We start from the raw sequence: 25244 nt of genomic DNA on the forward strand, positions 1-25244 counted from the left end.
TATGGCTGTGGGTCCCTGGGCAAATTGCTTAGTCCCTCTGAGCCTCAGTTTCTCCATTGGTTTAGCAATCAATACTTGTTGAGTTGTTTGTGAGAATGAAATAGGTCATTCTCTGTGATGTGCACAGAGCCCTGCCTGCCTTCCATAATGGCAGCTGGCAGTATCATTACAAGCCTAGCAGGCTGGGTGCACGGAGCATGTGTGTGCAGACTCTCTTAGTAGAGCGCAAATCTAGAAAGTCCTGGTGAGTCAGACCATGTGGGCCCTTGAACGTGTGCCAGGAAGTTTGTACTTCGTGAGAAGTCATCAAAGGTTTTTGACCCACATGCTCAGATCTGAGTTTTAGAAAGATCACGGTGATGACAGCGAGGAGGATGAATGAAGGAGGATAATCTGAAGACAGGGAGACTGATCAGCAAGGTTTTGCTGTCATGAGGACTCAGGCTAACGCTGCATCAATGGAAAGAAGAAATGGATTTAGGAGCCATTTGGGGGTAGAACTGATAGTACTTGACCGGGGATGAGGAAGATGAAAGTGTGAATGGACGATGGAGGAGCCATTTGCTGCTCAGGAGGAGAAGCGGGCTTGAGGTGAGGCAGTGAGTTCAGTTTTAAATGTGTTGATGGAGAGGGGTCCAGAATCCCCCAGGTGATGCTGTCCCAGATGTAGTTGGGTCAATGGTTCTGGAGCTGGGAAGGAGGTGTGAAGAACTCACACTGACTGAGCACTCCCTATGGGTCAGGCAGTAGGAGAAGTATTTTCAGGTGTCCTCTCACTTGGTGTTGACCTGATAATTCAACTCCAAATATGGAAAGTTATAGATGTTGTTGTGACTATCTAAGAGGGACAAGGTTACTCCAGTCTGGGAGTGTTGGGAGTAGCTGCCTTGGGTGAAACATCTAACTCTTGTTGAGGTTTGCACAGGTTTTGAACCCTATCGGGATGGCAAGAGATCATCTAACCTAATCTTCTCCCTTTAGACTGGGATTGGAAATATAAACAGAGAAGCCAGAAGAACCAGGCAGGGGTAGAAGACAGGGCCTTTTCTGTATTGTCTGTTTCTCCTTGATTTCTACTGGGAGAGAGACAAAGAAACACTTTCCATCCCAGCATTGCCACCTGCAGCCATTGGTAGCTTGATTCTGATACACACGTAAGGAGAAGCTTGCCAGTCTCATGAACATTACAGAAATTGCACTAGAATTTTACTTGGACTTACAAAAAAGAGGCTGACTGCTCTTCCCAGGGCTGGATGAGGGGGTGGAAAGTCTGAGGGCACATTCCCCTATGCTTGTTCCTCACCCGGGCTGAGCCAGTGTGGGCAGCCTGTGATTCTCCCAGCCTCACACTTCTCTCCCAGGACACAAAATCCACCAAGGTTGTCCTGGACAGTGTGGATCTTTAACGAAGAGCAATCGGGCTGGCCGAGGCAGGGTGAGTCCAAAGTCACTATAAATCCTTTGCCTACTGATGATCAGGCTCGCGGCCCCTGCCAGAGCCTGCACTGTACTCATTAGTGGCAGGGAGAGGGATTCTTCCATCGATCCAGCCAAGGCCTGGATGTCACGAAGACACTGATAAGTGCTGCTGGAAATATAGGCTCTTCAGTGCCTATGACGGAGCCCATCCATCCCTGCCCGAGGTCACCTGGAGGTCTAAATGAGACAGGACGGGCATAGCAGAGTGGGTTTATGGTGGGGGAGTGGAGATGGGAGATGCTCGACAGCGCATGAAGCAGAGACCCTGGCTGTGGTCTCAGGCCTGTTGCTGGCCAGCCATGGGACCCTGGCTAAGCCCCCTTTCTTCTCTGAGTCTCAGGCTCTTGTGTCTTCTGACTGGAATGTGCCCTCACTGAGCCGGCACCTTGGGATGTGTTGGAGCAGCATGGAAGGAAGAGAGTGGCACTAAGGGGCAGGGATGGAACTATGCCATTAGCCCAAGAGGGAGCTGCAGGCTTGGCTATGGGCAGGCTCGGCTACAGCAGACAGAGTGCCCATCAACCCCTCTCAGAGGGCATCAGCGTGGGCACCACCAGGAGAGGCTGGAGGCTAGGTCATGGATTGGCTGACTCCAAGATGCCCAGCACCTCTTGCTCCCATGTCTAAGGGGTACTGTATGGACACATGAAGCTTTGTCCTTGTCCTGGGCCCAGAAGGTACCAGTTGATGCTGCCTCTGCCACCTCTTAGCTGTGTGCCCTTGGGCCTGACTCTTCTTAACTAAGGCTCAGATGCCTTATCTGTAAAATGCAAGGTTTAAGTGCCTTCCTCCCAACCCTAATGCTTGATGTTCTAACTTATCCAAAGTCCTATTTCGGGGGTGGGGGGTGGTCCTAAGGTTGAAAATAATAAAATCAAGGTGCAAAGAAGTGAAAGCAAGTCTCTCAAGGACACTTGGCCTTTTGGGGCTCAGATCTATATCCTAAACATTAAAAAAAGTAAACAAAATAATCATTTATGCTGCTATAGCCTTGTCAGTCAGACACGGTTCTAAAACTTCCATGTGCATGAGGATCACCTGGGGGACTGGCTAAAAATAACAGTTTCCTGGGCTCCAACTCAGAGATTCTGGGATAGTGGGTCTGAGCTGGGTCAAGGAATCTGCATTTTAATAGCTTCTGGGTCATCCTTCTGCAGGTGGTTTCTGGGCCACATCCGAAGGGCACTGTTGTGTGCCCACAGCACAGGCTTGTGGGCCTGGGTTATTTCTAGTTCGGGCTCTGTCACTGGGTGGCCTTGATCAAGTGGCTGTCTCTCTCTCGGGGTGCGCATTGATGTTCCCACTGCACAGTGAAGGCATTTTCACACCTTTTGAAAGTTCATGCAACCCTTTTTGTCAGTGAAGTCTCACAGGGAATCCCAATGTATAAAACGGTGGAGGCAGAGCTGAGGCAGCGCCGGAAGGACCGAGTCCTGCCCTTGGCAGCCCTGCAGCGGGCCCTGAGGACCCTCTGTGCAATGCTCAAGGATTCCAAAGGCCCTGTGCAGTTTTGATGCTCTTCAGGTGTCCTGTGAAGGGCCATGTGGCTACGTCCCACTGACGGTGTGAAAGCAGGCCCACCCGGCGTGCACTGAGTGACTCAGGCAGGCTGGTCTGAAGCACGAGGTGCCTTGGTCTTGCTCTCTGAGCCTGCATGGAGAATCACAACTCAGACCTGGTGCTTATAGAGGAGTCTTCTCATGGTTCCTGGAGTTGTTCCCAACTGGACACAGACCATCTTGGGGCAATGTCCTGGGTTTCTCCCCTCTTGGAGACCAAATACAATCAACTCTTAATTATCTTTGTTAGTGGAGAAGAGCAAGGGTGTGAATAATCTAAAATGATGGACAATCCAAAACAGTGAATAATCCTAAGTAACATTCATTTTCGACTTTGGAATGCATTTTGATATTCACATTTGAATATGGATATGTTTGATGTTCTAGGAATTTTTCATACTTAAAAAAAAAAACACTCAACCCAAGGGTGGGGCTCCCTCTCTGCCTCCTACTGAGCTGAAGTGAGAACATCACCTCTGGGACTGGCCCAAAGCTACAGTCAGGTGCACCCCACCTTCCCCATCTCCTGTCTTTATGGCTCACACCTTATCTAGGAGGGGAGGGGGATATTAACAGATTTTGCCTTTAAAGGACTTTTATTCCCTTTGGACCTTATGCAAATAAGAGCAAAATAAGAAGCTGTGAAATGTTAACAGAGGACTTCATTAAGCAAACTTGGTGATAGCATTTGCCAGGAATGGGGACAATTTGCCAACAGATAATTGAGTGCTGACTATATATGTGTCCTAATTAAAAAAGTGATACTTCTTCTCACTGCCCTGGGATTGTGGGCTGTCTTCTGGTGGGTTTGGGATATTAACCACAACTAACTCCGATACAAAGCACTTCACATACATTATCTTACCTAATCCACCTTCATAGCACCCCGTGGAGCAGGTCCCATCATCAGCCCCCATGTAGAGACTTGAATATCACAGCTCCAAGCCAGATGTCCCCCGTGAATATACCCTCCCAATTCTGCCCTATTCTACTCCACCCTGCCTCTCCTGTCACCCCCCAAACAGAGGTCCTGCAAAGCCTCAGCTGGTCTGCATCAATCAAAGAGAACAAAGCAAAACTAACTTGCCATTACTGCCCTAGTCTCTCTGATTGTTGGAAGTAGAGATGTTTGTCAAGGAGAGGTTTTGTGCTGGAAGCCCCTTGAAAGGATGGAGAGGGAGTGTGAGGGCTGCCGGAGACGCCCAGCCTAGGAGGGGAAGCTTTCTGCTTTTCCAGCAGGACAGAACTCCTTAGAAGCAGGTGTAGCCCTGGCTCACATCCACCATCCTGAGAAATAGAAAATCTTTCCCATTTTATGGACAAGGAAACTCAGAGAGGTTAACTAACACATCCAGGGTCACAGGGTGTGGTAGAGGTAGGGTTTGAGCCATTTGACTCCAGGCCTGGCTTTTTTTCCCCCAACAGTAGCCGGTCAGCAGAGGGTGTTTGATCTGTGTGGTTTCCTCTTCAGAAAGCAGAGACTCACTACTGTGCCCCCTACCTGCCCCCAGCTGAGCTCCAAAAACAGCTATAAAGCTGATGGGAAGCCGATAGGACAGCCCCTGCCCTACCTGAAGAGCATGGAAACCTCTCCCACGGTGCCCTTGGGGCTGAGATCAGCTCTGTCACCAATACTTCAGGGCAAAAGTCGTCGGCACCACTTTTAACCCTAATCCTGTGTGGCCTTATTCAGAAGCCCTTTGCAAAGGCCGATCCCTGGCCATAGCTCTCTCTGCTCGGCCTTGGGCTGGGTGAATAATGACTTCCATTTCCTGCCCTGCTGGAGCCTTGGGCCTTTGCCACTGCCACCGTGGTGCTGAGCCACTTATTTGTTGTGAGATGACCCAAGGAGGACCAGCCGGTACCTGCTAGGCCCTTCTGCTGGGGCACGGGGTCAGGGGGCAGCACATGGGCATGTGGCCCCACTCCTGTCTGCTCCCCAGGACAACTCTATTTTCCAGCATGGAGTGCCCCTGGAGATGGCGACAGCTCCTCTAATAAGAGAGTTACTCATGGCTTCACTGGAGAGAAGAGAGCAGCTTTCAACCCCCCTCTCCTAAACGCAACGATATTTGGTAACACTCGGCATCTTGGGGAGAGCATTCATGTCTGTAATTAGTTACTGTATATCACGGTTAGTACTCTGCTCAGAATTTACGGGGCAAATACCATTTAACTGCACAATAACTGCAGGTCCTTGCTGCTTATTGGGTAATTTACTAAGGCTGGAAGAACGGGGCAGGAGGGATTCTGAATGGGAGGTATTGTAACCCCTTGAATCAAACTTTATGAGTTTGGGTTTGGCAGGGAGACGGCTGCTTGCAGCCAGTTCTCTTCGCTTTGCTTTGCAGAGTTGGCTGGCAGACTGCTTCCTTCCCTTGATTTATTGCAGGATGATAGGTCTGGGACTGGGGGTGGGACTGCCCGGGGCTACCTGGGGCTATGGAAGGGACTTTCCATAGAGGGTCTTTGGTTGAGAGTCTGCAGCAGGAACCCAGAGTCGGTGTCCTGGGGCTCCATGCAGGACAGTAAATGGGCCCTGTCATTTATTTACTCCCTCCACGGGGCTGCTTTTTGTATCTGGGCCAGTGGGTGGGGAGTGCAGGGAGCTGTCCTTGGTTGGCAGCATCAAGATAATCGCCTAAGCCCTTTCTTCTCTTGCAAGTCCGTTGCTGCCTGGGAAGCAGCCATTCCTGGACACTTGGCCGACATTCCTGGCCTTAATCTGCTTGAGCAAAGTCTGTCTTTGTTTGGCCATGCACTGTCTAAACTCCTCTAACCTATTTAGGCCACAGAGAGGGGAAAAGACACAATAATGAAAAACTCAACGTGCAACATTGCCTTACGCAATCTAATAAATTACTTGGTACCCGGCTGCCAGCTCAGACTAAACCCAATATTGCCTGCAGTAATTATTTGGATCAAATGCAGTTTATCTGCTTCATATTTGTGCTTCTGTGCTCAGTGGTAACTTATAAATGTCATTGTGGTGTTTATTTGTTATAATGAAACTTAATGGCATTGGAAGCCAAGAGCAGAGCTGGTGGGGTGGCAGGTTTAAAATAATCTCTTCATCTCGGGAGAAGGAATGAGCCAAGATAACATGAAACTGCCCTATAGGGAAGAGATTTGCAGAGATAGTGGTGTCCTCGTGCTGTGTGGTGGACGGGAGTGAGCCAGGAGCTTTGAGCTGGCACCAAGGGGAGCCGTCTTTGCCTCCAGAGATATCTATCTGGAGCGGGGAGACATGGCTGAGCTTCACCCTGCACTGCCCCATCTGTCCTTGCTGCTTTCAGGGGTGGGAGGTGTTCAGTCTTTATACCACCTGATGCCTGCCTGGGATAAGAGATGAATAGGGATGGAAATTAGAGTCCCTGGGCCAGGCACGGTGGCCCACGCCTGTAATCCCAGCATTTTGGGAGGCCATTGAGGGAGGATTGCTTGAGCCCAGGAGTTCGAGACCAGCCTGGACAACATGTGAGACCCTGTCTCAATTTTTAAAAATAAAAAAATAAAATAAAATAAAATAAAGAACCCCTGGATGACTGCATTATGGAGAACAGGCCTTCAGGGAGAAGGAAGGGAGCAGGGTTGGAGAATAAAGGAGGGTATCATGAGGGCCCAGACAGAAGGTGGCAAGGCTTTCTCTTCTGGTTCTGGAGGGGCATTGGTGGTAGGAAGCACAGAGCATGAGCAGAACAGGGAAGAGCTTTCAAGGGTTGCAGGGCAGGGCCTCCACTGGTGCTGCAGAAGTACCTGAGGCAAGGGCCATTTAATGTAGAACTCAGGGTTTTGGCTTCATACAGTCCTGGGCTCTGCTATTTCCTAGCTGTGTGGCTTGGGGCAAGTTATTTGTCTTTCCTAAGTTTCATTTTCTTTATGTGGAAAATGGGAGTGATAATAGATGCCTCTCAAGATTCTGGTGATGATTAAATGAAGTGATGTGTGTAAAGTAATGACTGTGGTGTTTGGCACACAGGATATATGATAAATAAGGGGCTGTGGCAGTGATTGGCACATAGTAGATGTTCAATAAATGTTGAGTGTATACATGAATAATAACACTTCCCACTTGTGTGCATTACAAAACCCTCCTCCAAACAGCTGAGCTTGGATTTAGACCTCACAATTGTTCAGGGTTGATCTTCTCATTTTACAGTGGGAAATGGAGGCCCAGTGAGGTTATGGTAACTTGCCCAAGGCTTCCCAGCTGGTAGATGGAGTGGGGTCTTAGTTCTTCTACCTCCCAGGGCAAGGTTGCTGCCACCAGTCCACCCTGGACAGCTCCCAGTCTGTGCTGGGAGACTGACCTCATCCTTCCTGATGAGCTGCCCCTGCTCCTTGGAGACCAGGCACAGAGCCTGTGCTGACCTCCCCAGCACAACCTGGGGGCAGATGCAAGCGGGCCGCTTTCTGTCCATTTCTTCTTAATACAACATTCAGCATTCACTCATAAAATATTCATTTTCTCTCCTCGGTGACATGCTCATGCAAGTCTCCTAACATCATAAATATGGATGAAGACTATTAGTCATTTTTATTTATCTCACTAGCCCCTTCCCTCCCCAGCACACCTTTTGTCTTGATCTCAGCACAAATGGGACTGAATTGGGGCTATTAACCCGGATCTCTGATAATAAAGCCTTGCATCCTGTGGTGCTTTATACTTTTTTTTCGAAGCATCACACAATCGTGATGCATATTTTCTCCTTACAACAAATGCATGGAGGAAAGAGGGCTAGCATCATGAGTATACCCATTTCACAGATGAGAACATAGAGGTCAAGAGAGATCAAGGTCAAAGTCATATACTGAGACAGGAACAGAACTAATTTTTAAAAAACATTATTATTGTTATTTGTTTGTTTGACCTCCAAGGAAAGGTTCTCTGGGACACTGAGTGTGTTTGCTTCACACAAATAAATAATCTGTATAGTATTTTACAAGTTTATAAAGAGTGTTCACCCATGTTACTTGGTGGGTCCCCACAAGGCAGGTATGATTTACTCTTGTTTGACAAAGCTCACACAGCCAGTTAGTGGCGGATCTGGGCTCTAAAACATTATTTCCCAAAGTGGATTTCAGGGACCACTAGTCCTGACACATGCTGCAGGAAAAATGTTTTGTGGTCAAATGAGTTTGGGAACTCTGTGAGTCATATCCCCTTTGGGTGGCTTACCATGGCCTTTGGTGTATTAGTGTCTCTGAGAAGTTCTGCAGGAAAGACTCTCATTTTGTTAGGTCTCATGTAGCTTCTCCCCACCGGGTCTAATCACGAAGGCTGCATCTGACGGAAAACCTATTAACATGCTACAGAAATGCTGCCTGTGTGTACGCGTGATCCCTCCTCCCCCGTGTGTTTGGAGGCAGTGAGGATTAGAGCGTGGCTGGGAGAGGAGCGTGCAGGGGTAAGGACGGTGTAGAGGACCCACTGCTGGGGACTACTAGAGCTGAAGCTCCCCTCCTCAGGCTGTGTCCTCTCTTTCCCTCTGGGCAGTGCAGAAAATTCACTCAATATTAGGCACAGTCAGCCCAGCCCATATCTGGGGCAGGATCAGAGGGGCCGCCTGAGTGGCCGAGTGGGGGGTCTGTGGTCAGTGAATGGTGGGAGATTTGGGGACGGCAGTCCTTGGCCATGGGGAAAAATCAACAGGGACCCACAATAGGGGCTTAGTCAAGTCTGCCCTGGACGATGGTGGGGAAGTCACCCTATCCTCGTTGCCCAGACACAAAGCTCCCGAGGCAGGGTGGAAGTAAGAAGGCCAGGCTTTGGCGTTCAGCTGGCTTACTCTAACATCTGTGTGCCTTTAGGTGATGATCTAATCTGTCTGAGCCTCTGTTTCTTCCTCCTCAGAATGCGGATAACACTACCCACTTTGTGACGTGGTGAGGATTAGATGGTGCAAGTGTGCAAAAGTGCCCTCCTTGGCCCTCGTCTTTGTGTGTCAGCTCCATCTCTCTTCCCCTGCTTTTTTGGAGCCCCTCAGTCAGAACAAATAGCTTCCCACCTCCAGTCCTCCACGAGCCTGTCATCTGTACCTCTCTTTAGTTCTCCCATCGCCCTGCCTTCTGCCATTTTATTATATGCCCATCTCCCCAATGGACCTGAAGTTCTCTGCAGGCTGCTGCTGACTCTCTCAGTGCCCACTTGTATCTGCAGGCCCGACCATCCCGCGTCTTCAGGCCAACCTCCCATTGCCGGTGTCTGGACCCCTTCTCTCGAGGGCTTTCTCTTTAGCTGCGGAGGCCACTGTGCCCTCACACAGAGCAGGCCAGACCTGCTGGGAGACAACACCCTCACCCAGCAACACTCCACCCATGCCCTACAGGAGCTGGTGCAGAAATACCCCACCGCTTGGGTGCCCTAGCTGTGAGGTGGTGTTCAATAGCGCTTCTCAGAGTTTCTTACTGGGACTAGGCTCTGGCTACCCACAGTGGTAGCAGGTTTGGGGTCCCCCATGCCGATGCCTCCTTTCCCATGTCAATTTCCAACCCTCCCGCTGGCACCTCTGCACCTTCATGAGGAATGACTACACTAGCGCTCTTGCTTAGGGTCTGCTTCCAGGGGAACCTGAGGTAAGATAAGGGCATCCTCCATGTGTCATTCATCTCTGTGTACACAGTGGGTGCTGATGAATCTCTGAATCCAGCAGAAATGAGCCATAGGAACAGCGCAGGGGTGACTATCAATCGAGGCAGTGACGTCAGTGGGCTCACCACGTGGGTGGGTCCTGGGAGCAACGAGATAGAATACCTGCTCCCTTCCACATCTGGAAGCATCCACAGCCACACTCACACCTCTGTACCTTCCCCACCTAATGTTTAGTCAAACCTTGGCAGGCACAGAGGAGCTGAGGTCCAGGGTCCTTTCTCTATGAGCTGAGAGCAGGTTAGTGTTGTGTTTTGAGATCCTTTCATGAATAATGGTTGAGAAGTGCTGCTCTTTAGTACTAAGAATAGTGGTTATTCCTAGTGCATTTGACTCGGAGGTGGGGACTATTCCATTGCTCTATTTGTCCCACACTCGGTACACAGTTACTGAAACTGTCACCGTGTCCTATATTCCATAGGCCATTATGTGTATTTCAAACCATTATATAAATGGACTTGATTTGGCACTTCTGAATGTCATTAAACTCCTCCCATACCAGTAACAACACAGTTTCCATAGAAACGAATACATTTCAGAAAGGAAGGCACGGGGAAGAAAGCAGATGGAGTTGGGGGGAAAACGCGGCCCCCTGGATCCTACTTCCAGAGCGCAGGGCCCGGCACTGTGACATGAGCACTCTGTGGAGGTGGGGTGAGCTCCTTCAGGTTTTTATTGACTCCCTTTGATAAAAGCCCTGGATAATTCATCTCAGCCTGAACCTGCTCATTCCAGCGCACGGCTCTAAAAACTTTATGGCACCGCAAGCCATTAAGCACCTTCGTTTATTCCAACTTCTCTGGGGCTTTCTTCAGACCCTGGGGAGAGGGCTGGGGGAGGGTCTCAGCACTCAAAGAATTCTGTGATGAAACCTTTGAGGCTGGCTGGGGATGGAAGGAAGAAGCAGAGAGAAGAAAGGAGGCCTCCCCGGTGCAGTTGACATAGTGGAGACCCCAGGATCTTGCCAGTGGCTGCTGTCCAAGTCACTGGGTCCCCTCGTCATCAGTAAAGCTAGAATGCGAAAACTGCAGCCTCCTGGGGTGGAAGGGGTGTGGTGTTTGGAGAGCCTGGCTGAGGAGCTGCCCACCGCCTCGGCAGGCTGCAAGTTTCTTGTCTTTGGAGGGATTCAAGCATAGGTTGCAACAGCCTCTTAGAATAAAACATCTCACAGGGCTCATTTCTCCAGAAGCCATGCTGGACACTCCTCTCCTGGCCTACAGTGTGATTGGATTCTCCTTCTCTGTTTCCATAGCTACTTATTCATACCCGGTTACCGCAACTGCGACATTGTACTGTAGTTGCTGACGTGTTTGTCTCTCCCCGCAAGACAGTGGTATCGTTGGGGGCAGGGACTGTGTTTTTACATGCACAGCGCCAGGCACAGAGCGGGTACTGGACACAGGGTTGGTGAATAAATGAGCATGCCGCCGTGTTCACAGTCTTTACACACAATGGTACTTGGCAGGGATATGGAACCAGATGACCTTTGGTCCCTTCTGGCCTGGAGAATCTGTAATGATAGGGGTCTAAGCCTGCCCTGACTACACCCGGGATTTGAATCTAGATTTCTCCTACTCCTAAGCCACAGGGTTACGTTAAGAATATTAGTCGCACGCCTGTAATCCCAGCACTTTGGGAGGCTGAGGCGGGTGGATCACCCGAGGTCAGGAGTTCGAGACCAGCCTGCCCAACATGGCGAAACCCCGTTTCTACTTAACATACAAAAAATCAGCCAAGTGAGGTGGTGGGTGCCTATAATCCCAGCTACTCAGGAGGCTGAGGCAGGAGAATTGCTTGAACGTGGGAGGCGGAGCTTGCAGTGAGCTGAGATCATGCCATTGCATTCCAGCCTGGGCAACAAGAGCAAAACTCTGTCTCTGTCTCGAGAGAGAAAAAAGAAAAGAATATTAGTCGCAATGATAAAAGGAAAACCAGAACCAAAACAGCCACAAAAACAGCTGGGTGTGAAATGTTGGAGAAAACTCTCCCCAACTGCATTTTTCCTCTACACTCACCACAACAGTCCACACAGGAGACCTCTGTGGCCAAACAGGTGGGAGCAGCGGACACCAGCTGGGTGTCCTCCCATTCAATTCTGACACTGTCTACCTGGAGATAGTGTCAGATCCCACAGGCTGGGGGCTCAGTCCCCAAGACTTCCCCCACACCCTGGCACCTGTCACAAGTTCAGGCTTCCAGAACTTCTGGCAGACCCGCTGCAAGTTGGGGGTTCCCAAGACCTTCTGTTTGGGTTTGATTAATTTGCTAGAGTGGCACGAAGACCTCAGGGAAACACTTACCTATGTTTACAGTTTATTCTAAAGGATATTACAAAGAATACAGATGAAGAGATTGGGGGGAAGGGGCAGGAGCTTCCACGCCCTCCCTGAGTGCGCCACCCTCCAGGAAGCTTTACATGCTTAGCTGCCCAGAAGCTCCCGAAACTCAGTCCTCTTGGGTTTTTATGGAAGCATTTCTTCCCCTAGGGTGTGAGGCGGGACTCTCTCAGGGAAGGGTCTTAAGACCCACAATCAGAAAGTGGTGAAAAGTTAGAGTCCTGCGATGGGGCAGGGGAAAGGAGGGCCGGAGAGAGATCCTGTTTCCCGAGGCCTGCCCCTGAGGCCTAACACACCCAACATATGGCAAAAGACTGTAGCAAGGGCTATGGGAGTTATGAGCCGGGAACCGTGGATGAAATCCCCCCACCCCATGCGCCTCTATATAGAAACATGTCTAGATACATCATCACACCTCCGGCCATGCCCTGACTTTCAACCACTGATCCCTTACAGCAAAAGAATATATATGATCATTTAACAATTAGTCCAGTGCACTGTATTGCATGAATGTCTTCCAGGGTGAGGCCACTCAGGTTTGCAGGCTTTTTTTTTTTTTTTTTTTGAGACAGAGTCTCGCTCTGTTTCTCAGGCTGCGTGCAATGGTGTGACCTCGGCTCACTGCAACCTCTCCTGGGTTCAAGCGATTCTCCTGCCTCAGCCTCCTGAGTAGCTGGGATTACAGGCATGCGCCACCATGCCTGACTAATTTTTGTATTTTTAGTAGAGATGGGGTTTCACCATGTTAGTCAGGCTGGTCTTGAACTCCTGACCTCAGGTGATCCACCCGCCTTGGCCTCCCAAAGTGCTGGGATTACAGGCATGAGCCACTGTGCCCAGCCTGCAGGCTTTCTTTAGATTTGAAGAAAAGATTCCAAAACCAGGAGTGGTCCCAGCAAACACAGCTTCCCCCTTCCAGGCATCTGGGGATACCAAGCAAAGAGACAATGTCCTCTTTTGGTTTGAGACTCTTTCCAGTTGTTAATGTAGTATTGGATTTCCTTCATTTTATAACCCATTTTTCATTTCTTTACTCTCAGGTATTATTCCTCATTTTCTCCACTAGTCATTTATTTTTTACCTGCACTTTTCCACCTTTGGAAGGGACATTGGGTTCGGCCACTGTGTGGTCCAGATGGCTGCTGGCAGCACTAGTCCAGCCAGTGCCTCCCCTCAGTCCATTCCCACTCATATCCGGGAAGGTTACGTAAGTTCCAAACTAGTGGACTATTTTTACCACCAGGCCCCCTAGTTGTATTTATTCTTAGCCCTAATTTTGCTAGACAGGGTGAAGGCACCTCCCACCCCCATCAGGGCCCTAGGAATTCTGACATAAGGTTTAAAAACACAGTGACAGTTTTTTGCTTAGAAATTATCTCTGTTTCCAGCACTTGTAGTTGCAGCCCTGGTCCCGGGATCACTGCATCACATAGGGGAGAAAGAAAAGTTTTTTTTTCTTTTTTGAGACAGAGTTTTGCTGTTGCTTGGGCTGGAGTGCAATGGCACGATCTCGGCTCACTGAACCTCTGCCTCCCGGGTTCAAGTGATTCTCCTGCCTCAGCCTCCTGAGTAGCTGGGATTACAGGCACCTGCCACCATGCCCAGCTAATTTTTTGTATTTTTAGTAGAGACGGGGTTTCACCATGTTGGCCAGGCTGGTCTCAAACTCCTGACCTCAGGTGATCCACCCGCCTCAGCCTCCCAAAATGCTGGGATTACAGGCGTGAGCCACCGTGCCAGGCCAAGAAAAGCTTTTTTTTTTTTAGCTGAGTTGGGAGAGAAAGAAAAAAATAGTCATTATACCAGTGTACTCCTTCCTTAGCAAGAATTGCATAGTTATCTAGCATCCTTCCCACATCCTCTTCCCCAGATCAGCCAGAAAAACAGAGGAAAAAGTCTAGTGGGGACACTAGTACCACTCATGGTGTGTGTGAGCACACTCGTGAAGGCGTGCAAGCCAGCCCTTCATGCTTTTATGTCCCCATTTTAGACAACCAATATTTCAATAGCCTGTTGTATTTCTCTATCAAATTCTTACTCTAAGGAGATCTCTCTGACCATTGCTGGACATTATGGGCTTACAGTGTGTCCCTTGGTCTGAAGAAATGATGGTCAGCTGTCCAAATGCATACAATATCTTCTGTTCCATTTTTTTTTAAATGACACTCTGAGCACTTCTATCTTCTACTGAGTAAGGAAAGCCCACTCCAGAGTCAGTGTCTATTCTAGGCAAGACCCATTTGTAGACCCGCAGCACCAGTCTCACTTGCTAGCTGTGTTTAGAGCCTTCCCACCAGGGAATGTTCCACATAGCCACTGGCAGTCTCTGTCTCTCTTGCTGGCAGACAGAATAGCTCTTACTGGCATTATGTGCCTGAGAGGGTGCAAAGGGAACATGTCCAGATTCAGCCCATCTCTACACTGCTGCGGTGCCTCCATATCTACCCATTTCATGAGCCCAGGTGGCCACCTCAAGGGAGCAGCTGGGGCTATCTGCGTGTCGATTCCCGTCACCTTCTGAACCTTGAAGGTAGTTCTTCTGATGGGAACTGACTTGTTCTGCTTTAATGCACCCCTCAAATTTCCATAGGGCTGTGCTCCACATGGGCATCCCATTAAAAGGCCAGGTTTCCATTGCCCTTCTGCCTGGCCACCTGGCCAGGCCATTGGTCACTGCCCATGATTCAGTAAAACCTAAACACAGAGGCCTCTACCATTGTTCATTTTTTTCCATCACTATTAGGAAAACAACATGCAATTCAGATCATATGCAGACCTGTATTTACCTTGTCTGATCAAAGTAGTAACCTTCAAAACAGGTTGGTGTCCATTCACATCGGAACTGCTGTCTGTCAACCAAACAGCTCCTGAGTCAATCAAGAGCTGTTCATAATGCACTGTCCACGTGTTGATCAAATCTAGCAGCACCTCACACAGTTCCAGAGTCAGTTCTAGGGTAGAAGAAGCTCCCTGCCTGAGAGTGTCTTGTCCTTGAATTCCACAGGCAGCACGATCCTCTAGAAACCATTTCCATTTTATGTACTCTTCTGGGCACTGCTGTCCCCATTAGAATGTTTCTCTGACATCACCGAAGATAGGATGAGTATTTCAGGTGGGTCCTGCGCACCCACCTTCCAAGACAGCTAAGGTTTCATAGCAAGGCAGTAAATGCCCTCAAGTGGAAATTCTCTAGTCCGAAGTCCTAGCAGTTGCTGCTGGGAGGTGCTCAGAGGTGTTTGCCATAAGCCCCAGGAATTGCTCCATAGAAGTATATGGAGTCTTCCCAAGAGGAGGTAAACTTTCTGGGGACCAAGACAAGTGCCTGCTGCCTGTGTTACTCTGGATGAATCACATCCCTTTCCTGAGTCTTGGTTTCCTCCTCTCCAGGTGACTGCCAATGTTTCTTTTAAAAGTCTATGATTGTCAAATTATCCAGTCCCAGCATCTTGGAGCTACTGACTTGGGGCAGAGAAGGTCACTGTCCTCACTTTGCTGTCAACGTCTATGCAAACACTATGTTTGGCTCCTGGGATCTAATGGAGACCAAACAGAGCCAACTGACTGGTAGGGGAGACAGGTGTTATTAACACAAAATAACTGGGCTCCCAGCTAAACCCCACCCTTAAGCCTGGAACTGCAGCCCTTAGTGAAAACAGGTGACTCAATTTTTCTCCCAATTGTTGCTTTTTTGGCCTGCCACATCCCTATCCTGTGCCCATGAAAAGACTTCAGCTGGCAGAGTAACACAAGCGGCTGAGCGTCAGGGATACAAGTGGCTTGGCTGAGTGGTGAGCAGGGCAGCAACTGGGCATCGGAGACTATGGATAGACGAGGCTAACTTCAGACAGTGCAGCTTCAGGGAATGATTGCCTTCTTCCTGCACCATCCCCTTTCCAACTCCCCATTCCGCCAAGAGCCCCTTCCATCTCCCAATAAAATCCTCTGCATACACTACCCTTCAATCTGTTCATGTGACCTGATTCTTCCTGACACTGGACAAGAAGCTGGGTGCCGAGAGGGCAGGAGCTTGGACACTGCTGTGGGGCCGCACAGAGCCTGCTTCTGCCAGAGATGAGTGACTGGCCGGTTCCAGTGTTCATTCCCTCTGGTTCCTGCACTTGCTTGCTCACACACTCCCTCTCTCAAGCAGTGGACAGAGGTAGGCTGAGTGAAAGAAGCCACTCCAGTTCCCACCCACAAAGAGGGTCAAGGTTAAGGGAATTATCCCATCTCATTAGTAAATAATTGCAATATGAATGTATATGTACAAACTGAGCTCAGAGCTCTGAAAGGAAGGATCTGGTTCTACGGGAGCATGTGACACAGGAACTGGATCTTGACTGAGGAGGGATGGGTCAGAGGAGGCATCACTGGAGCAGAGACTTGAGCTGTGATTTGAAGGATGAGCGGGAATTACCAGGTGAAGGGTTTGGGGATGGGGTGAGCGTGACAAGCACCCCAGGAAGAGGGAGCAGGGTAGACACAGGCCCTATGACAGGGGCCCTGCTTGAGGAGCAGCAGGAAGGCCCATGTGACTGGAGCGCAGGGTGTTTAAGGGGGTAGGATGAGGTCAGAGGTAGGTAGGAACCAGATCACGTGGCACCTTGTAGAACATGCTAACAATGTGAGCATTTTTTTTTTTTTTTGAGACAGAGTCTCCGTCTATCACTCAGGCTGGAGTGCAGTGGCACGATCTCGGCTCACTGCAACCTCCGCCTCCCAGGTTCAAGTGATTCTCCTGCCTCAGCCTCCCAAGTAGTTGGGATTACAGGTGTGTGCCACCACGCCTGGCTAATTTTTTTGTGTTTTTGGTAGAGGTGGGGTTTCACTATTTTGGCCAGGCTGGTCTCAAACTCCTGACCTCAGGTGATCCACCTGCCTTGGCCTTTCAAAGTGCTGGGATTATAGGCGTGAGCCACCGTGCCTGGCCTTCAGTATTTTTTTTTTAAAGCCATTGAAATATTTTCAAAAGGAACACGACATGGTCAAATTTGCATTTCGAAACACTGCTCTGGCTAAAGTGTGGAAAACGACCTGGGCATGGGGATTAGGCATGATAGATGCAAGGAGCCAGTTAGGAGAGCCCTGATGCAGTCCAGGAGAGAGAGGCTGGGGACAGGGTCTAGGGTGGTGGCAGGAGATGGAGAGAGGAGGGTGGGTACAGGAGGCACTCAGGAGATAACATCCCTAGGACTTGCTGAGGATTGGATATGAGTGTGAGGGAAAGGGAAGTTATAAAGGAACTTTGGCTGGGTGCAGAGGCTCCTGTCTGTAATCCTAGCACTTTGGGAGGCCCAGGTGGGAGGATTGCTTGAGGCCAGGGGTTTGAGACCAGTCTGGGCAACATAGTGAGGCACTGTCTCTACGAAAATTTAAAAAATTAGCTGGGCATGGTGGTGCGTGCTTGTTCTTCTGGTTACTTGGGAGGCTGGGGTGGGTTTGCTTGAGCTTAGGAATTGGAGGCTATAGTGAGCCATGATGGTACCACTGCACTCTAGCAGAATGAAACCTTGTTTTGGTGAAAAAAGAAAAAAGGAACTTGGCAGGGTCTGCAGCTTAGGGGTCCACAGTCTAAGAGAGGCAGGACTCCTGGTAGGAGGTAGGAAAGGTGGCTGGAGGAATGGGCTGAGAAAAAGCTTTGGAATGTTCCCTCAGATCCTGGCTGGAGAGTGGAAACGGCAGGTCTCTTGTTCCAAGACACTGAGCGAATTAAATAACAATCATAAAGTGCCCTGTAAATCTGACTCCTGCCATAAATAATAAACAGGGATATTATACAAATAACGGGCTTTGCAGCCCCAGTGGAAGAAAACACATCAGTAAGAAAAATGAATTTAGAAAAAATGCACCCCAAAGCCCCAACTAACAAAATGACGGTATTAGCCAACATCCCGGGGGCTCGGCAGGCAGTGGAGGAATGGGCTCAGGAAAATGACTGTGGCCCTTAGCGTGAGCCAGACTGTACGGCTGCAACAGAGTGAGAAGTGCTGCCGGTAGCAGGGAGGCCCGCTCATCCCTGGGTCAGGTCCCCAGGCCAAGGACCCTGGCCTGCTGCTTCCCCTCTGCCCTGAGAAAAGCACAGCTCATCCCACAGGCCTGCCCGACTCTCCCTGCCACCCAGCATATAGCTGATATGGCCTGAGTTCACCCTTAATGAGAGATGGGAGAAAGAAACATGGATCCACCTTCAGAGGCTGCCAAGGAAAGCCAGTCTATTGACTTTTTTGTACTGGTTCCTTTGGTGACCAAGACATTTAAAATTATGGGATGGGCTGTGAGAACAGGGTGTGGGCTGGGTGTTGAGATCTAAGATAGATTTTTGAATCATCACATTTTAGAGACATACAGGTCATCTTATGAAACATGATTCCATTTTGCACATGAGAAGGTTGAGATCTTAGTGTCTAGGGACTTGCCCAAGCTCACACAGCCGGCTCCTCACTCTTAAGTGCTCCTCCCACTACACATCCCAGCTGTGGGGCACCTCTCTTTCTATACGAGGAAACAGTAGATGCTTTAGACTCATTTTTTTTATTAGTATACAAGGGTGCATAAAGAACAGGCTCTCACACCATCATAAAGAACTTTAGAGCTGTCGAAGAAATGAGATTCTCAACCTCCCAGGGCTCTGACTCCCCTGTAAGGCTGGGAAGTGAGGACAGGTGCTGTTGGGGAGGGGCATTTGCACACAGAGCCTGGACTGGGACCACGGTGCTGTTCGGGAGCTGTGGGCCATGCAAGAGGCTGCTAGTTATTTATGGAACCAGCTTTCCCCTTCCTGGGTGCTCCAGCTCTTCCCACACAGGGTAGAGGTCTCCAGTCAGCAAAAGCTGCCTTTGCTAATCACTCACAAGTATTTCGTCCTGAAAGATGAAAGGGACAGCACCCAGAGGCATTTCTGCTCTCCCTTGGTCTCCTGAAGCAGACATCATTGCAATGCTGAAAGTCCACGGAAACCGACACCCACCCTGATGGGCAGCCCAAGAAGGCACCAGTGTGAGGGAGGAGTACCCTCCTGTGCAGGCCCCCCTCTGCTCCAGGGGGATGGCTGAAGGGGAGGTCAAAACTTGGGTGCCTCTGCTTCTTCCCTCCTTTAAATATCCTCTTCCTCATTTCCCCTTCTCAAGAGTCCTGTGGCCTGCCAGCTTTTCTGGTCCCCCAGGAATGGTCTTCTCTGGTCTGTGTCCCTCACTCCAGGTCTTCCCTGATTTTCTGCAAATCAACTCAAGTTTTCCCTGTGTTCTGCCCTTTCTTCTCCCTGCCTTGCCACTTCCTCTCTTTCCAGCCACCCTGAAAAATGAAACCAAGCTAAAGTGTTAGAGGCTTTCCCTCTGCTCATGGTCTCAGCCTCCTCTTCCAGAAGTCTAAGAGCCCTGGGTGTCTGGAGCCCTGGGCTGTGGTCCTGGCTCTTCCAGCCACTTCACATGGGCCCCGGGCAAGTTGCTGCATGCTCTTGGGCCATGCTGAGTTATTGGGTTGCACTGTAATCTCTAGAGTTGTTGACAGGTCTAACATAGAGGAGGCCTGAGCTCTCTGAGGCAGGCACAGCCCCTCCCCTGATACATGTAACAGCCTTCTACTCTGCCTGGGAATAGGATCAGGTCTGGGGAAGCCATGTGCTTTGAGAAGGTGAGTGGTCTGGATCTCCAGGAGAGAGAGGTCATAAAGGGGGAGGGCCAGGAAGGGGAGGTGAAGGTTGTGTGCGTGTGTGCACACATGTGGGTGTATGTGTGCACACATGTGGGTGTATGTGTGCATGTGTATACATGTGTGCAGGTGTGTGCATGCATGTGTGCATGTATACATATGCATGCAGGTGTGTGCATTGTGTGTGTATGTGTGTGTGCATGCTCATGTGTGTGTTGGGGATGTGGCTGAGGAACCAGTGAGAGCAAACTGGATCTACTTAAAGATGTCCTGAGAGCATGGGCTGGCAGTAGGTGGGGTGAGGAAGGAGAGCTGGTACAGAAAGAAGGGAAACTACCCCTGGGGAAGGCCTCCTCACCCAGCCCTGCTTCCACGACTTGCCTGGACCCTACTCCCAGGAAGGGGCTGTAGCACTGGAACTGGAAGAAAGCCTGAGAGTGAGCACCAAGGTAGACTCTAGGAATCACCCAAAACAGGGAGACCATTTTGTGGACTGTTCCACATCTGTGTGCTCTATCTGAGGCGCTCCTTTTCAATACCTACCTGACACCTGCGGGGACTTTGTACATTCCTCCATTGTCACTCAGGGCCCTAGTTAATTACCTAAATGAAAGTTGAGCGACTACTCCCTATGTGCAAGACACTGGGTGAAGGCCCAGGGAGAGGAGAGGAAGGAACAGGAGTCTTTGCCCTCCTCCAGCTGATTCTCTACATGGGACTGACAGCACATGAGGAAGCAGACCAATATATAATCACACATCATGATAGGTGCCACTCGATACACACACCAGCTGCTGTGATGAGCACAGGGTGCAGGGAGAGGGGTGTCTGTGTAATTTAGGTAGATGGAAGGCAGGATCTCTTTGTGGAGGTGACACATACACTGAGATGTATTTTTACTGTGAGCTCCTTGAGGGCAGAAAATGTGTCTTACTCTACTTTTTTTTTTTTAGATGGAATCTCACTCTGTCACCCAGGCTGGGGTGCAGTGGCAGGATCTCGGCTCACTGCAGCCTCTGCCTCCTGTGTTCAAGCGATTCTCCTGCCTCAGCTTCCTGAGTAGCTGGGGCTACAGGTGCACACCACCAACGCTGGCTGATTGTTATTATTTTTTTTGTATTTTTAGTAGAGACAGGGTTTCACCATGTTGGCCAGGCTGGTCTTGAACTCCTGACCTCAAGTGATCTGCCCGCCTTGGCCTCTCAGAGTGCTGGGATTACAGGCATGAGCCATTGTGCCTGGCTTGTGTCTTATTTTTATAGCTCCAGTGCTTAGAACAATTCTGGCACTTGTAAGAAATTGGTATTATTTTTATGATATTCAATGACTGTTTGATGAATAACTGAATGATCACTCATCAGCAGTTCCTATATAAAGCACATGTGCTTAATCACATGAAGACAATGATCTCAAACAAGTGTGATATTGTTATGGCTAGTCTGTCTTTACTTCCTCCTTTCTTGCCTGCCCTTTGTTGATTTCTGCTTGTATCTCCTTTTGATGGCTCAATTGTGTTGAGTCCACACAGTAGAGGACACACACGCACACACACACATACACTCTCCATATATTACCAACCACCTCCATTCCTGCAAAGACTGCAGATTCTATCCATGAAGCTATTAAGCACTCCCAAATAGAGCAAACCTCTCATTGACTATCACATGCCTCCTTAAATGATCTTTGAATAGCATTTTCTTTTTATTGCTTTGTGTAGTTTAATGGCACCAATTGCGATTACTCTAACTTATGATAAACCCCAGATCTATAAAGCTCCTGTTCATTCATTATTTTCCTCTTGCTCCTTCTCAAGCTGTTATTTTTTGGAATGTAGTGAGGAGGGAGGAGTGGAGAGAGAAGAAAATAAAAGGACACCAAATTAACAGGAAAACAAATAAAATAGGGAAGCACTTCTCCCTGGGTGACAGGCACCCTATTAGATACTGTTAAACAGAACAAATATGCTTTAATACAGCACAAGTAGGTCTTTTATATTTATTCTAAATGGGAAATACAATGATCACCAACTTATCTTTCAGGGAAGAAGAAGCTAATTGTTCTAATATCTCACTAATCCTAGCAACTGGGAGAAAAATAATTGTTTTTCCCTATTTTACCAATTGTTCAATTTATACCAAGGTGTGTTGTGTAGCATGGACAGAGATTTCTATTTCTTGATGTATGTCATGGCTGCTATTCCATTTTAATTATTAATATGTGGAAATTATAATTATTTTGAGTATTGATATGAGATAATTATAAATATAAAACAGCTCCACATGCTTTCTGATGCCTTTCTTATCTGCAGACGTGTTGGAGTTTGGGCATATGAGCTTTAGAGAGAGAGAAATGTATAATGTGGTACTTAGGGCAGCAAGGCTGGCTGGAGTGGAAGAAGAGGAGCCTCCTCCCTCCAGAGCCCTCCCTCTCCTTCACCTCTGCCTTCCAGCTCTCCAGAGCCAAAGCTGACCCACCTGTGTCTCTCCTCTGCCCCACTGCCTCACCCTCCTCTTACCCTGTCTCTCAGTTGTTAGTTGAGATTTCTAACTCATCACACATGTTGGCTCAGCTTGCATCCCATCCCCTCATCTCCTCAGCCACCCAGAAGCTGAGGTCAGATATCTGGAGCTATGGGTTTCAATTCCAGCCCAGCTCCTGACTTTTTGGCTTCCCCAATCCCTACAAACCTCTTTCGAGCTTCTCTAATGAGCATCGCCAGCAAGAGAACATGTCTATTCAGCACCACGGACAGAGGCATGCTGTCAGTTCCCACAAATTAGAAGTTACTGCCTAGCAGTCTTGTCAAGGCAGTGGTGTTGGGGAGGGAAGGGGAGGCTGAGAAAGAGAAAAGTCAGTAAAGGCAACTGACTGGCAGGACACAGAAAATGCGGCCCCCAACTCTGGCTGTACTCAGCCATGGGGTTCCTACAAATGGGAAGTAGCTTTTTGATGCTGTTGGCTTCTTTCAGGCAGGCAGCAAATGGGGGAGGTGATCACTTCCTGTGCTTAATTGTGCTGGCCTAACTCTTGTCAGATTGTCACCATGATGGGTGCTGGAAACAGGTCCACAGCTGGCAAAGTCTCAGGCATGGGGAGCGCATGGGGATGTGGTTGTCATGGTCGGGGTTGGGAGGAGAGACAGCTGAGGAGCTTGGAAAGAGGGCACTGAGACCATGCTATGGGGATAGAGATGGTAGAAAGAAGCTGCCTCCTTCTTGCTGGAATGGGAATGAGGAGACATGGGCCCTGGGCCCTGGAAGGGGAGGGGTCCAGCTCATGGCAAGCATGGCTGGTGGGAGCCAAGGCTTCATTTGTCTGACTTTAATGAATAAATGGCATCCCCAGCCATTGTTTATCTACTTTTGAATCCTGACAAATAGTCTGTGGCATCTGATGGAGAGGGTTATTAGCTGCATGGAGACAGATGGCTAGGGATGGAGAGGATTGGTTCTTTATTACAGCAGACCCGTAAGTGACAGCACTCCTCCTCCCAGCCTCTATGCCAATGTCAACACGTTTCTCAAGCCTTCAGTGACCCAATGAAGCCAGTGCAAGAGGAAGACAGAATGGCCTCTGAGTAAGAGGGAGGGGTAGGGTCAGTGGAGTTGGGAAAGGGGGCAGGTTTCCTAGGGTAAGTTCTTTGGGAATAAAGACATTGCCATATTCTTCTTTAGTATTCTCCTAAGTGCCTGTATAGTGCTGTTTATTCAACAGGCATTCAAGAAACATGAGTTATGGAGGAGGCAGGTAGAGAGGTCTGGATTAGAAATGAAAATAGGAGCAGATTTAATTGGGCTGGCTGTGGGGTGGGGTGTGGAAGAAATGGTTGGGAAGAGAGAGGAAGAGAAGTAGGAGACACAAAGGGAGAAGGGAAGATTGCATAAAGAAAATGCTCCTGAATCAGCATCCTGTGTTTCAGGCATTCACTATGCTTCCCCATGTGATTGTACAAATGGCTTCATGGAAACCAAACTGGTCTTCCCACTGTCCCCTTCTGAGAGGTCCCAGGTTCTTATTCCTGGTTCCTCTGTCCTGTGGCTGTAGGGGAGAGCTTCCTCCCTCCAGATTACTCCCGAGACAATGGGGAGGATCTCACTGACCTTCATTCATTCTCCGAAACTTGTCCTTGGCCATGTAGCCCAGCACCAGACAGCATCCTCTCTTCTGGAGGCCCAGCTCTGGAAGAGAAGCATAGGTGGGTGAGTTGGGAATGGGAACAGGTCAGGCATTGTGGGGGGGCCCTCTGCAGGGGGCTGTGGAGCTTGTTGCTCTTATAAACAGAGGTGCTTTTGTTTAGCCAACATTTATATGGAAATTGTTATGTTCTAGGCATAAGTTTAAGCCAGCAATTCTTCATTTTGATTCTCATAAAAACCCTGTGAAGGATGTTTCCCCATTTTCTATCATCCCCATTTATAGATATATGAAGTTAGTGGCACTGGATGAAAGAGCTAGCAGGTGGTAAAGCCAGAGCTTTGAACCTAGGCAGTCTGGCTCTGAGTCCATGCTCATAAACATAACTCTGGGTTATTGAGGCCCTTTGTATCTCAGGCTTGGGGACTATGCTCAGATCAACTTGGGACTGTGGCCAGACCTGCCAGGGATGATGCAGAATCCATCCAGTGGTGTCTAGGATGGAACAGTGCAACCAGACATTGTGGGTGACTCAGGAGGATGAAGTGATTGCGTGAGTTTAGGGCAGCGGGGTGACACAGAGGTTAAGGTATAGGCAGAAGAGCTCTCTCTACCTTTTGGAGAGGGTGCGTTTCTGATGCTAGAGATTCCTGTGCCTTCCTATATCAAGGCCCAAGTTAGCACCATCATCAAGCACTTATGAAATGTAGACTTAGAGCACAGGGGTCGAGATAGCTGAGAGACACAGACTCCACAGGGCTTTGACCCAATTGGAAAAACAAGATGGAATAACAATTCCAGGTAGCAAATGCAAGACATAACTTTTTTATTTGCACAGTATTTTGTAAATCAGTGTCCATTGTGTGTGTGAGCATTAAATTGGAGTCCATCTGCCTCACAAGAAGGCAAGCTTTCCTCTCTGGTATTTGTGCTTTATCCTGATTCATCTTAATCACTTTATGGATTCTGAAGCAATAGCACACTAATTTTTTTGACCCCCTCTACCCCCAAACAACTCACTGAGGTGGGCATATGGGCCACTGCAACTGACATTATGCAGATGGGAAAATTGAGGTTCACCCATGTTAAATGACTTCCCACGATTGTTTTAGACCCCCACCCCTCCTTGTAGCATAGAAGTCTTACAAATGTGTCAGCTGCCACAAACTTGGTAAATAGATAAGGAATTTGATTTCTGGAAGAGGGAATATGACTGCAGCTCTTCCTGGCCCTTGCCAGGGTTTCTGGGCTCCTCCCTGCTCCTTCCCTTGATTTCTCAGAGAAAGAGGGTCCCAATGAGTGATGCATCACAGCACCTTCTCCCACGACACCGACTGTCTCCCTGAACCCAGCCAGTCAGTGTCTAGGCTCAAGAGGATAGACAGAGTGGGTCATTCCTCTTTCTCCTCTTCCATCCACCGTCTGCAGCCCAGGTCCACC

The 25244-nt window shown here is 49.1% G+C and overlaps 1 protein-coding gene and 1 long non-coding RNA gene across 8 annotated transcripts in view; one reads left to right on the forward strand and one right to left on the reverse strand.

The window, feature by feature from the left end:
• Positions 1–25244, reverse strand: part of KIRREL3 (kirre like nephrin family adhesion molecule 3) — a 584878-nt gene that overhangs the window by 115728 nt on the left and 443906 nt on the right. For all 7 annotated transcript variants that reach the window (XM_034934017.3, XM_034934018.3, XM_034934016.3 and 4 more), the window contains one exon: positions 23771–23848. In XM_034934017.3, coding sequence (XP_034789908.2) covers positions 23771–23848 — 78 coding nt within the window. The remainder of the gene's footprint in view (positions 1–23770; positions 23849–25244) is intronic.
• Positions 1–25244, forward strand: part of LOC129393424 (uncharacterized) — a 144139-nt gene that overhangs the window by 22472 nt on the left and 96423 nt on the right. The window lies entirely within an intron of this gene.

Source organism: Pan paniscus, chromosome 9 (assembly GCF_029289425.2).
Source record: "Pan paniscus chromosome 9, NHGRI_mPanPan1-v2.0_pri, whole genome shotgun sequence".
Lineage (NCBI taxonomy): Eukaryota > Metazoa > Chordata > Mammalia > Primates > Hominidae > Pan > Pan paniscus.